This window comes from Cavenderia fasciculata (genome assembly GCF_000203815.1).
Source record: "Cavenderia fasciculata unplaced genomic scaffold Scf_Dfasci-G-b-126g04.f1-5, whole genome shotgun sequence".
In the NCBI taxonomy this organism is placed as follows: domain Eukaryota; phylum Evosea; class Eumycetozoa; order Acytosteliales; family Cavenderiaceae; genus Cavenderia; species Cavenderia fasciculata.
This window is the reverse complement of record NW_004457715.1, coordinates 312,257-325,080: the sequence shown is the minus strand read 5'-3', so window position 1 is coordinate 325,080 and position 12,824 is coordinate 312,257. Positions and strand designations below refer to the sequence as shown.

Here is a 12,824-nt window from a genome sequence, read left to right as displayed (position 1 = left end):
TATTTATTTATTTGTTTGAATTAAATATTTGCCCAATATTTTTGATCATAGATAACAAATTGAGCAGCAGGGTTGGAGGTTCCAGCACCTCTTCCAGCAGCTGTTACAAAGACAAGTTTTGTGACTGGGTCGACATTGGGAAGATTGTGACCAGGTGGTGGATAGAATACGTATTTGTAAGTACCTGGTGGAGTTACTGTCATGAGGCCACCAAATTGAAGTGTACTAGAAGCGATAATGGCGTTGACGACTCCAGATGCAAGGGTTGTTTCACTTCCAGATGCTTCTCTTCTAAACACTCCATTTGGTTTGACAAAGAGTTTCTCAACTCCATTGGTGAGGAATTGTCCATGAATCAGTGCATCACCAAACTCCATAAAGGTACCTGGGATCATCTTGTATGGCGAGGTTGGAGCAGATCCTTGAGAGTAAACAAGTGCTCCAAAATAATTGGTCACTGTCATTGAAAATTGTGACGATCCGTATGTTGGTGGGGCAACAAATAGGTAACGAGCTGGAGCATTGAATTGGATGCACCCCACAATTGGGGTGAGTATTGACTGACCGTGAGCGCAGAGACTATTGGCTGTGAAAACCCATTTGATTGGTGGAAGGAGATTCATAATGCCACCACTAAAAAAGACTTGCCATGAATAGGCTGTGAAGGAGTTGTCATTGTATAGACGAAGACTTCCATCATTATCAAATCTAAGATAGCTTTCACCATTGGTTAGGAATCTTCCCATTGTCAAGAAATTCTTGTTGGTGTCAAGTGCGTCAAGATAGTCTATTTGAGCACCAAGTGGACGTGCAAGTCCAGAATAATTGAGTGGTTTTAATCTGGACCATTGTACGTTTCCAGCGCTGTTTTGAACAATGACTCCATCACGAACAACTTGCAAGTATGATGATTGGAGAGGAAGAGGAGATTTGTCAAGATACCAAGCACCACGGGATAATGCTCCTGATTTGGTACCCCACAATCCAATGTTATAGTCAGATTCTACCTTGAATGAGAAAGGTGCAGTAAATGATTGGTCATACTGAGAAGAAAGTACCTGGTAGATGTGACTATTGGTTGGGCCTGCTTGGAAACCAATCTTGATGCCTGTAGGGGAGAGAGAAAAGTAGGTGTATGGTTGTCCAACTCCTGGGTTGAGAGGGTACTTGATCATTACTCCAATATCGTTTACTCCCAGTGTCAACGATTGTCCTGCTGCCAAATAACTTGATCCAGCAGATGGAATTTCGAATCTCTTTTGATAGGTAATAGTCCAAGTGTGATAAAAGAACGTTCCAGCATGCTTCAATTTTGCTTTTGAAGTTGTACCTCCAATGTGTGATGGAATTTTACAATTAATATAGTTATTTTCACATTCAATCTCTAATCCTTCAATAAAAAGGAATGGGACATAAGAATAAGGAGTTGGCATTGTGAATTGTAATCCATCTGGTGGGACTGCGAAACTATATAAATCTAAAAAAAAGTAATAGTTTAAAAAAAGAGTTTGTTAATATATATTAATTTATAATTGATTTTAAAAATTGATTTTGTATTTATACATACTAGTTGGAGTATTTTCAACAGTCAATGCAAGTGTATCTGGAAGTTGAATATTATTTCCATTTCTAGCAACATTATAAAGAGTACCTGCATTATTCCAAACATAAATACTCATTGATGGATGTGCACTGAATGATTTGATTTGACCTTGTTTAGAGTACCATGTAAAGTTGTAGAAACCTAATGGGAGACTGAGAATGTTGACTGATGCACTGTTGTAAAAGTGGGTGGCTGGAGAAAAGACTGCTAGTGTCTTGGCGAATGATGGTACACTCTCACTGGTTGTAAAGTCAATGGTGGTTCCATCAACTATATGATCAAAGATACTGGGTGGAGTGATGATTAGGTTTGTTGTGCCAAAGGGTACATTAAACTTGAGAATTCCATTGGCTGGAACAGTAAAGTAGAATGTGTAATATGATGCATTTATAATGGATCTAGCTGCAACACCGTATTGGAACATTGATGAAGGGGGCAATTTGTTTGAACTGTATGGTAAACCTGGTGAGTTACTAAGCCAAAAGGTGAGTGTAACCTGTGCATTGTAATCAATGGTCACCATGGTTCCACTGTAAACAGGTGTGCAATAGTCTGGGAAGGTTTCAGAAGTGATGACGTTGGCGCATACAGAGGGTGATTTACACCATCCAAATTTTGATAGATCGTATGTACCACTTTGTAAATTCAATTGCTCGGTTCCAGCTGTTAAATATCCTTGACATTGTTTGCTCAATTCGATACCAAACATATCTAATTGATAAAGGGGGAAATCTTTGACAATGGGAGACGAGAATGGGAACGATGAGAAGTATGAAATACATCCAGGCGATGGATAAATGTATATACGAGCATTGGTTGGGATGTAACTCATACTAAATGAGAAACCAATAGCACCGGCCACTGTATTTTGTGATGCCAATACAGTACTACCTGATTTGATTTGAACTGTGTGTCCTGCCATTTTCTCATCTATATTATTGAATGTATTGTCTCTGTCATAGTCCATAAAGACAGAGCCAGAGGCAACTACAACACTAGTGTAGGTGATTGGGAACTCTTTGTAAAACTTGGTCAAAGTTGTGCCGACCATCGAATAGGTTGAAAAAGTTAAAGGTGCAGAACCTGTTTTAGGTGGTACTATACAGGTCCAAATGTTACTTGGTGGTATGCTTGAACAAACTAATAAAGAAGTTCCAATATAATAAGATGGCACTCTTGGATGATAGATATTTTCAAAACTAATGTTTTGACCCAATGGATTAAGTCCTCCACTATAAGCATTCAATATATCTAAAAAATAATTCATCAATTAGTTATAAAGTAAAAGAATTCTTTTGGCCGAAATAAAAAACATACCATTTCGATAGACATCAAATGTTGTTGCTTGTTTGAGAGTGTTTCCTCCTGGTGGTACGTATATAATAGGATCTACAACACCAGGTAAATATACAGCAACATTGATATTGGTGGGGATAGTGTACGATTGACATTCAAATGAGATACGGAAACGACCATATGGAAGTGATAGACGAAGTCCACTACCGAATCCACTTGAAAAGAATGCTACTCTTGGTTCTCCAAATATTCTCTTGTCGTAGAAACCAATGTCAAACGATCGAGGTTGTTTGTTGACTGTAAAGTCTGCTCTCCAATTATTTATAATAGGTATATAACTTGCATTAGTCGAAGATACATTGATGAGACATATAGATGGACAATCAAGTCTTGACATTGATGGATAAAATAGTCTACTGACATAAACAGAGCCGGCGGTTGGGTACGCCACAAGAATGATCATTGAATTGGCTAATTCAGAGTTTCTATTATCGTAAGCACTATCAAATACACCATCAATATGAGCATCTACATAGGTATTTAGATTAATTGTGTATTCTAAATAAATAAATAAAATTAATAAATAATTAATAATTTGCTAATATAATAATTAATATAACATACCATAAGATAGTGTAAGAACACCAGTATTACTATCAACTACAATGATACAACCAGCTTCACCAGATGATTTTTGATAAGATGCAATACATGAAGGTGTGGTACAGAATCCATAATCTTTTAATGGATAAACTCCATAATGTAATGGAATATAATTGTAGTCACCGTTTCTAACCCATCCATCACATCCATATCGTGCATGGTAGTAAGTATTAGATTCCATGCCAAATATTAATACTTGAACTGATTCTACTGATTCTCCTGACAAGAGAGATGTGAGAGTGGCTGTGATGGTTGTCTTGTTGACAAATGTGAGCTGTTGATATGACAATGGTCGATTCATATTCGATACAACATTCAAATAACTGTTTTGAGGTGATGTTTGGGTGCCAATGTTGACAAAGTCGACACCTCTGATTGTGAGTACTCCTGATGATTCAGTGTACGATGTGATTCGAGGTGTTGAATATGACATACCATAGTCTGAGAGGTATGATGTCGTGACTCTACCACTAAAAGAGACAGTGAGAGTATTAACTTCACCAGTGCTTGGTGGAACAATACATTCGAGGAATTTGTTGAATGGAGTACAGCTGATTGGTGTAGAACCAAGTTTGACATAGTCGATAGCTTGACGAGACATACCCCATCCACCTCCTTTAATGATGATGACACCACCTGATGAACTAACACGACTTGGTGAGATTGATTCAATAAAAGGTTGATCCAAAGTGAATGACTTGAGATTACTACCAATATTATCGACTGACACCAAGAGTTGAGAGTCTCGAGTTATTTGTGGTACTCGAACGGTCAAGATATCATCACCCATATCACCTGGTGGCAGGACTGTTGATCTTGTATCCTTAAAGTATGACAATGGTAATGCATCTCCATTGGCAAATGAATCACCAACCACTGTCACCAAATCACGAGCAAATCCATGACTTGGTAATACTGCAACGATATTTGGAACATAGGAATAATTGAATTGAGTATTTGTGATTTGATTCAAATGGAATACTGATGTCTGTCTAATACCGTTGCTATTGTCGTTGGATATTGAAACATTGACAAAGTTGTTGGCAGCAACTCTACTTTTAATTCTACATCTGATGGTGGAGTCAACATGTTGAATAATATTAAAGCATTGGTATTGATCAATAGAGATATAAAGTGAGTTGTCGTTGCCTCCACTATTACCAAAGTTTGCACCTTTGATTGTTATCTCTGATACTGATCTTGTTATATCTGATACTAATACATTGTTGATTATTGGTTCTATAAAGGTATAAAAAAAATAAAAGGTTAGAAATGAAAAAAGGTAGAATTAAATAATTTAAAATTTAACTAATTAATAGTTATAGCGAAACATACGATTGTAAGAGAAATAAAATAGAGTTGATTGAATATGATTCGATGTGAATGATACGAGGTGGTTGATACCTGTGTTTGGTGGAACTACACATTGTACAAGTTGTGATGTCTGGAATATTGTTTGAGAACATCTAACACCACCAATGGTAATATTCAAATTTGATTGGAATCTATATCCATTGACCAATAGTTGGTACCCTCCAATTGACGCACCATTGTTTGTTGATAGACTTGTAATAATCGGTCCTGATTGAGTACAAAGAGTCGAGAATGAATTCGATTGGAACGATGAAAGAGTAGTCATTTGAGCATCACACAACTTGGAGTTGAGTGTTGCAATCATTAAACCATCTACTCCATCAGAAACATATCCATCATATTCTGATGATAATGGCAAATGGTACAATGTCAAGTCACAAAAGTTCTTTGAAAGAGTTGATGCTGTCATTTGAATACGTTTCAATGTGTTGGTGAGGTAAACGATTGACATTGGTGAACATATTTCAATCTTGTATTCTTGTTGACCTCCACCACCGATTGCCAAATAACATAATTCAATGTGATCAGAAGACACTCCATATTGAACAGAGTTGACTTCATCAAGGTATTTGATGATTTGGTTGGATGTTTGGGTGATTGGATCTTTGAGTAATACTTTGATACCTTGATTCTCTGATGAAATATCAACCCATTTGTCCAATGATTCTTTTAATAGGTTGATTTGTTGATTGTCAAGTTGTAATAATTCATCTGGTGTAAATGCAGCTTGGTCAATAAAGTTGAATAGTTGTTGGAGTGGTGATACTATATTTTGGTTGGTTTCAACATCTGATGTTGTTGTTGTTGGTATTGTGAATAATGACATCATATGACGAGCAGCAGGTTCATCATCGTCGACATCCATCTTTGCGCTAAATGGACGAATAATAATGTATTTGTCGTAAAATACTGTTGGATATGGTGGTGGCAGTCCCCTCATATTATAGAGATCACTCAATGATTGAATATGATCGGTTGTCTTGACTTTAAATAATAATTTAAACATGGAATCTGGTAACCAATCGGGAGAGGAACTTAGTATCCAAGTGGCAGCAGCAGTATTTTTGAATGATCCAATATTGACATTATCAGCAAATGTAACCAAATCAATAGCACCGACTGCAGTAAAACATCCACCAATTAAACTAGGTGTTGCAAAAGGAACTTCAATTTTCTAAAAAAAAAACAAAAGAAATAATGATTGATTAATAATCTTGATTTGTAAATTAAATAATAATAATTAATTAAATAATAATAATATTATTTACATACATTTGAAATTAATTTTGAAATGGCAATAAGGATACCATTTGACCAGTTGAGTGGACTAGTTCCATAAGCTAATGGACTGGCATGACCCTTGATGTTTGATTCTCTTGCAACGACGGTGAGTAAAAGGAGATACGATAATTCATCAGCACAAAGTTGATCAGATTTCAAAATGATAGTTGTACCATCGACTGTTACTGTTGATTGAGCAATAGTAGTGTCAATGGCAATGTCAAACCCATCAAGTGATGACGCAGCCAATCCACCGATTAGAGGTGGTATTTGACCAAGCTCTTCTTGGAATTGACTGACAAACTTTAGAATCTTGAATGTATTGTCGGTACCACTGAATTGGAATCTTCTTGTTGAATCCACTACTTGGTCTTTCCCAGGGAACCCATAGAGTGAAGGTACAATGAGTGGCCCTGGTGGTGGCGATACAGGTGATACAAGTAGTTCAGTGACAGTAGGTGCCCTTGATCTAATTGCCTTTTCCAATGTACAACCGTAAATAGGATCGATATCACCAATCAAACAAATGCCAGCTACACCTTGACTGTATGCAACAAATAGAGGTGCAAATGCATCGTGTGCTTTGATTCCTTTGATTGATTTAAAGTGAGCGTCTGGATACACCAATTCATATTCGGTTCCAACATGAGTAAGATCGGTACGCATAACTTTGATTGGTGGTAATAGTCTATCAATAGGTACATTGGTGGTTGAGACGAGTAGATTGGGTGTCTTGGGAGTATAGACGTTGACAGGTGCAGCGGGGATAGTGAAATCTACTGCATAATCATATAGATCGAATATCAACTCACCAGCGTATCCCAAAGTTGGTATTCTTTCCATTCTAATGGTCTGATGAACGGTGATAGTGTAAGCCACAGCAGTTAAAGCTTTATGGCCGACTGGAACAACATAAGAGGCATCGACAAACAAATATTTAGCAGGATTTGTTGGGTTCATAACTGGTAGATTTCCATTATATAAAACAAAATACTTTAAGGAATTCGATAACTGAACGTTTGTTGCCGTAGCTGGTGCAACGGTGGGGACTGGAACTATAACACCTGTACCGAAAACATTATCACCTGGTGCGAATCTTGTGACAGTAGGTGCAATCGAGTTGATTGGGTTACGATTGACAAGGTTAAACACATTCGCTGGATTAAATGTTAATGGTATGGTCGTTATACCTGCAGGTGCAGGAAGATTAATATCTCTTGGTGAACTCTCAGAAAATACCTTGAATTTTAACTATTTCAAAATATATAAGTGTTAGTATTGGAAATGTAAGCATTTGAATAGATGTATGTCATAATAATAATGAATAATACATACAACTGATCCATAACCAGAAACAAAACGGTTGAATTGATAAACGAGTTCAGGTGATTGAATACATAGGACGCCACCACCTCTTTTTGGTTGCTTCGAGTGACGATTAGTATCACCAAAACACATCATATTCTCACCATCGTCATATGCACCTGCTCCAATCTTTGGTTCCAAGTTGAATGCAAGCTTGGAATGATCAGTGCTGTTAAAGTATGCATATCCATTCTTTCCCAATGAACCATCTGGTAAAGGAATTTCTAAAAGGGAGTGACAATTAATCAATATTAATATATAAAAATAGATAACCAATGAAGATTAGTTTCTTGGTTGGATGATATTTTTGATTTACATACGAGTTACATGAACATTATAAATACCGGGGACTGGGAAAAGAGGTTTCTGTCCAATAAGATAGGTTGATACAAAGAAACTTCTTTTGTAGTAATTGACCATTACCTCCCAGATATCGATACCATCTTGCGTAATCTTTTCTGGAACAGTGCTAGCCACAACAGCTTTTGGTTTTGGTCGAGGAGCAACAATCAATCTCGCTTCTCCTGGTCCACCAACAAATGGGGGAACAAGTGCTGGGTCGACTGGAATACCAAATGTCACGGCAACAGACGAGGGTCCTGTGAATATAGTTGTCTTTTCAAAGTATTTGGCTTTACCAAACCCAGGAACTACAGCATTAATTGTCCAATAACAAATATCACCTAAATTAATTTGATTGATATTATCTTCACAAAGCTAAAAATAAAATAAAATAAAATGTATGTTAGTTGTTTGTTTGGGTTATGAAAATATATACTTACTTCTACAAATTCATTCATTTTATATTGACCATAATTTGCCTTTCTACCTGGACCAGGAATTGTCATCGTATTTAATTCATGGAGCCATGTGGTGGTTGTGAGATATGCTCCATTGTAGATCGGAGAGGGGTTTGGAACACTTGATAATCTTGGTCTCGGAAGAGCCCATGCATTGGTTTTAATAAAGTATTCGGCAACTCTGTCAACACCTGCAGCATCGAGATTGTAACAAAAGAAATGTTGTCCTAAATTATTGCTTTTACCTGCCCACAAACTACCATATTTTTTAGATTTGTATAGTCGGTTCGGTGTAGCATAGGTATGGTGTGCTGCAGCACCTGTACCCTTATCTCGAGGGATGTGCATATTAACAGGAAAGTGTGGTTGTGAATGCATTATGTGCACACCCGATTCCAAGGTACTACCATCTGGAGAAAACTCCCAAAATAGCATTCCTTTAACATGTCCAGCATCTTTTTGTGCACCTTTGACTTGATCATTAAAAAACATGTAACCGTATTGTGTATCATGCATCCATTGGGTATAGGTCATTGATAATGGGCTATCAGCAGATTCAAAGTCGGTTTTGAATTCCATTGTTTTGTCTTTGACCGATGAATCAGTGTACATGTATGCTCTGTTCACGTCGAAACCGGTAGTTCCAGTATGTGGGAATTTCTTGATGAGGAACCAGTCGACTGGTGAGTTTGATCCATCTGCCTCTGGTTGTCCAAAGCAAGACAAACCATTCTGTCTATAGTACACCTCATCAATCGAATCGATACCGTTCACTTTAACAACAACCTCGGCTGGCCCTGAAACAGTACTGATTGGTTTCAAACATATAATTTGGTTTGCTGTAACAATTGTACCAGCTACTCCAATTGCACATGATTCTAAACCAACTGTAACTGATGTTGTTGCCGTTGTTGTGCCAAGATTGATACCATTAATGGTTATAAACATAAAACTACCATCCAAGTTTGTATTTACTGATTTTTGTCCTTGTTTTGGTGAAATACTCAATATGGTTGGTACTAATGATTATAAATAGAAATAAATAAATTAATAAATATATAAATTAAATAATCATGATTGATATTTTTTACTTACAAGTTGCATCGATTGTAATTTTTATCTTATTTGCTAAAAGACCAGATGAAAGCATAACATTGGTATTTAATAAACCTGATTGTAAAGTTGGTGGTAGAGTACAAATGATTTGTGTTGGAGTTGGTGGAGTCGGTGTGGTACTGATCATACAATTGTCAGTGCCGATTGTAACTTTGGTGGGATTATCAAGATTGGTACCATCAATGGTAACTCGGCCACCACTCATTGATAGCTTGGCAGGTGTGATGTTATTAATCGATGGTCCTTCATAGGTGTATTTTAAAGTGGTGGTGTAGGTTTGTGAAGATGGTGATGAGGTTAATGGCAATGTTGAACCCAATAAACCGACAATAATAGAAATATCTTCACTGACTGTTCCACCGAGTTCAGGTTCTTCAAACTTTGAAGGTGGAATGATACATTGAACCGATCCAAATGCAGGTGCAGGTACAACCATAGTTGGTTGACATAATCTATCACCAATTTTAATTTCAAATGAACTTCCTTCAACAACTCCATCCAACTGAATATTGACTATTGTTCCTCCTGATGCTATTCCTCTTATTGTATCCATTGTCATAATAGAAGGTTCTACAAATAAATAAAAAATTAATATTAATATTAATGATAAAGATTCACATTCATATCATTTGTAAATGTTAACATACCAACAAATTGAACACCAAAACCATCTTTTGAATAATCACCAAATGTTGTAGTGAGGGTTATTGGAAGATGAGCTATTGTTGGAAGGTCATTAAACACATGAAGATAGATTTTGTTGTATTCGATCACATTGAATTTGGTTGAGTCAAGTACATTGTCACCATATTTGATTTGAGTGATATCATAGAAAGCTTGTCCTTGAATAGTCACAACAAATGTTCCTTTGGTGTATGATAGTATCGGTTCTGTATTTGAAATGATTGGTTCTACAATTAAATAATAATCATAATGAATTAATAAATGATTAAAAATGAATGTATCATGATTCTTTTTTTGTTTCTACATACTATAATATCTGAATTTAGGAAGAGTTGTTACACCAAAAGGTAATGAAAGAATTGAAGGGTTATTATCAACAAAGATAACAACATTGACATCAACATCATTTACAAATAGTGTTGGAACCCTACATGTAATCTCCTCAGTGTGCTCTAAAACAACATAAGCAATGGTTGGACAAATTAAATCATTAATTTGAACAACTCCATCTTTAATATTGTTTCCTGTTATTGTTATTGTACTACCGGGTTGTCCTCTTTCTGGTATGATCTTTTTAATGTTGTGTTCTAGTTTGAGGATTAAAAATTTTAGTTCAAAAATGTACAAAGTTGAAATATTAATAAAATGATAAAGACTTACGAATAAAAGTATACTTGAAAGGAGTTGGAGGGTATAATACTTCAAGATTGTTGAGTTTGAGTGTTACAATCTTTGATAATACAAGATTGTATGGAGCAATACGAACGGGAGTAGTACACTTAATCTTGTAAGATACTGGAACGACAGTATTATCAGTGATGACAGTACATCCAGTACATAGTTCATCTCCAATATTGGCAATGATAGAGGTTGCTGCAAATAAATTATCACCACTAAATATAATATCTTTTCCTCCTCCTGCCCATCCACTTTCAGGTTGAATTGATGTGATTGTTGGATCTTTAAAAAAAAAGAAAAAAAAAGATAATTTTATATATTAGACGGTTGCATAAAATAAATAACTAATTATTATTATTATTATACATACAAAGATAATTAAAAGTTGATGTAGATGTAATTACAAATGAGTTTAGATTGATTGTGATTTTGAGAGATCGTTGGGATACATCTGAAATGGTGGGTGTAAGACAAGTGAGTACCAATGAAGAGGGTCTATTTATACTAGTACATTGAGCAGTACCAATCATAATAGATGTTGGAAGTAGTGGAAGGGGATCAGGATTATCATTGAGTGTAATCATCAACAATTCACCTCCTATAGCCTTTCCAAATTTTGGTTCAAAATCTTCTATTTGAGGTTCTAAAATTAAATAATGTAAAATAAATAAATTAATTAAATAATAACTAGTAATTAAATAAATATAACATACCAATTAAATCATAATTTAGAAATTCAGGAGCTGCAGTGTCAGCATTACCATCAACCTCCAAGTGTAATTTGACCAAATCTGAAGGAGAACCAATTAAAGAAGGTGTAGTACATTGAATTGATGCAGCAGTAGGAACATTAACGACGGTACATGGAACACCACCAAGAGTAATAGTTGTGAGTAGTCCTGCAAAGTAGAGATTAAATCCTGTGATCGTTATGATAGTACCTCCACTTTTGAATCCACTATCAGGTAATATTCTTGTAACCTTTGGTGCTAAAGAGAGAGAGAAAGAAAGAGAGAGAGAAAGAGTTGGTTTAGTTCATTAATAAATTAATTAATTAATTAATTTTTAATTTAACATACCATAATATTTAAATGCAATTGTTGTTTCCTCGCCAGCGGCATTGAAAATGATTAGAGTAGCATCTATAGGGTCTGACTTTAAGTAACCAGGCAGTGCTGGGAATGTGATTGTTAGCTGTGATCCACTAGCAACGGGAGGAACTACATCTAAGGGAGGGTGAGAGATGGGAGGGCTAGAAACAATGACAGAGTACACTGATACAGTGTCGGCAGTAACAGTGTAAACCTTAACAGCACCTTTGTATCCGATAAACACATTGGCTGCCATATTGATGGTGGGTGGTGCGCCATCAACCACATTGATTACTACTTGTAGCAATACTAGCAATAATACTATCAAAGATATAGATTTCGGTTTAAACCTTATCATTATTACTATTACTATTATTTATCTATTTACTAGTTATAGTTACTATGTTGATTATTATTATTATCTATAGCGAACTTGTTCAAGTTGTGATGAGTACACCATTATTTGAACTTAGGTGTTAATTTAGTTTGTTGATGATAAACTTGATCGTCGCTCGTTTACATTGTTGGTAGATATTAATATTGTTGGCGAGCAACATCAACATGGTTTTGTTGGATATCTCATTTCACTCGTGATTAGATTTGTTTCATTAAAAGACACAACTATCTTTGCACTTTAGCAGCGAGTTCACTTGGATTTTTATCGTCACAAACTTTAGAATTGAAAGAAGAAATATTATATAATATATACTACTGCAATATAATTAATAATAATAGTATTTGTTATTTTTAGTGTTTCTATAATGAACAATTATTTTACTTTGTGCTTGCACTGTAGTATTAAAATTCAATAATAAAAAATAAAAAAAATAAAATAAAATGTTTCAATATTCATCCCTCTATCTGGCTGTTACT

The 12,824-nt window shown here is 35.6% G+C and overlaps 1 protein-coding gene across 1 annotated transcript; it reads right to left on the bottom strand.

The window, feature by feature from the left end:
• Positions 1 to 20: 20 nt before the first annotated feature.
• Positions 21 to 12,207, bottom strand: DFA_02137 (uncharacterized protein; the record flags this gene model as incomplete). The annotated part of the gene is made up of 16 exons (XM_004357564.1): positions 21 to 1,477; positions 1,568 to 2,854; positions 2,921 to 3,457; positions 3,524 to 4,801; positions 4,898 to 6,110; positions 6,209 to 7,468; positions 7,553 to 7,806; positions 7,903 to 8,299; positions 8,365 to 9,401; positions 9,478 to 10,068; positions 10,146 to 10,409; positions 10,491 to 10,769; positions 10,843 to 11,142; positions 11,231 to 11,503; positions 11,574 to 11,849; positions 11,940 to 12,207. The coding sequence occupies 16 exons, from the start codon at positions 12,205 to 12,207 to the stop codon at positions 21 to 23; spliced, it is 10,971 nt and encodes a 3,656-aa protein (XP_004357621.1).
• Between the last annotated feature and the right edge of the window lie 617 nt (positions 12,208 to 12,824).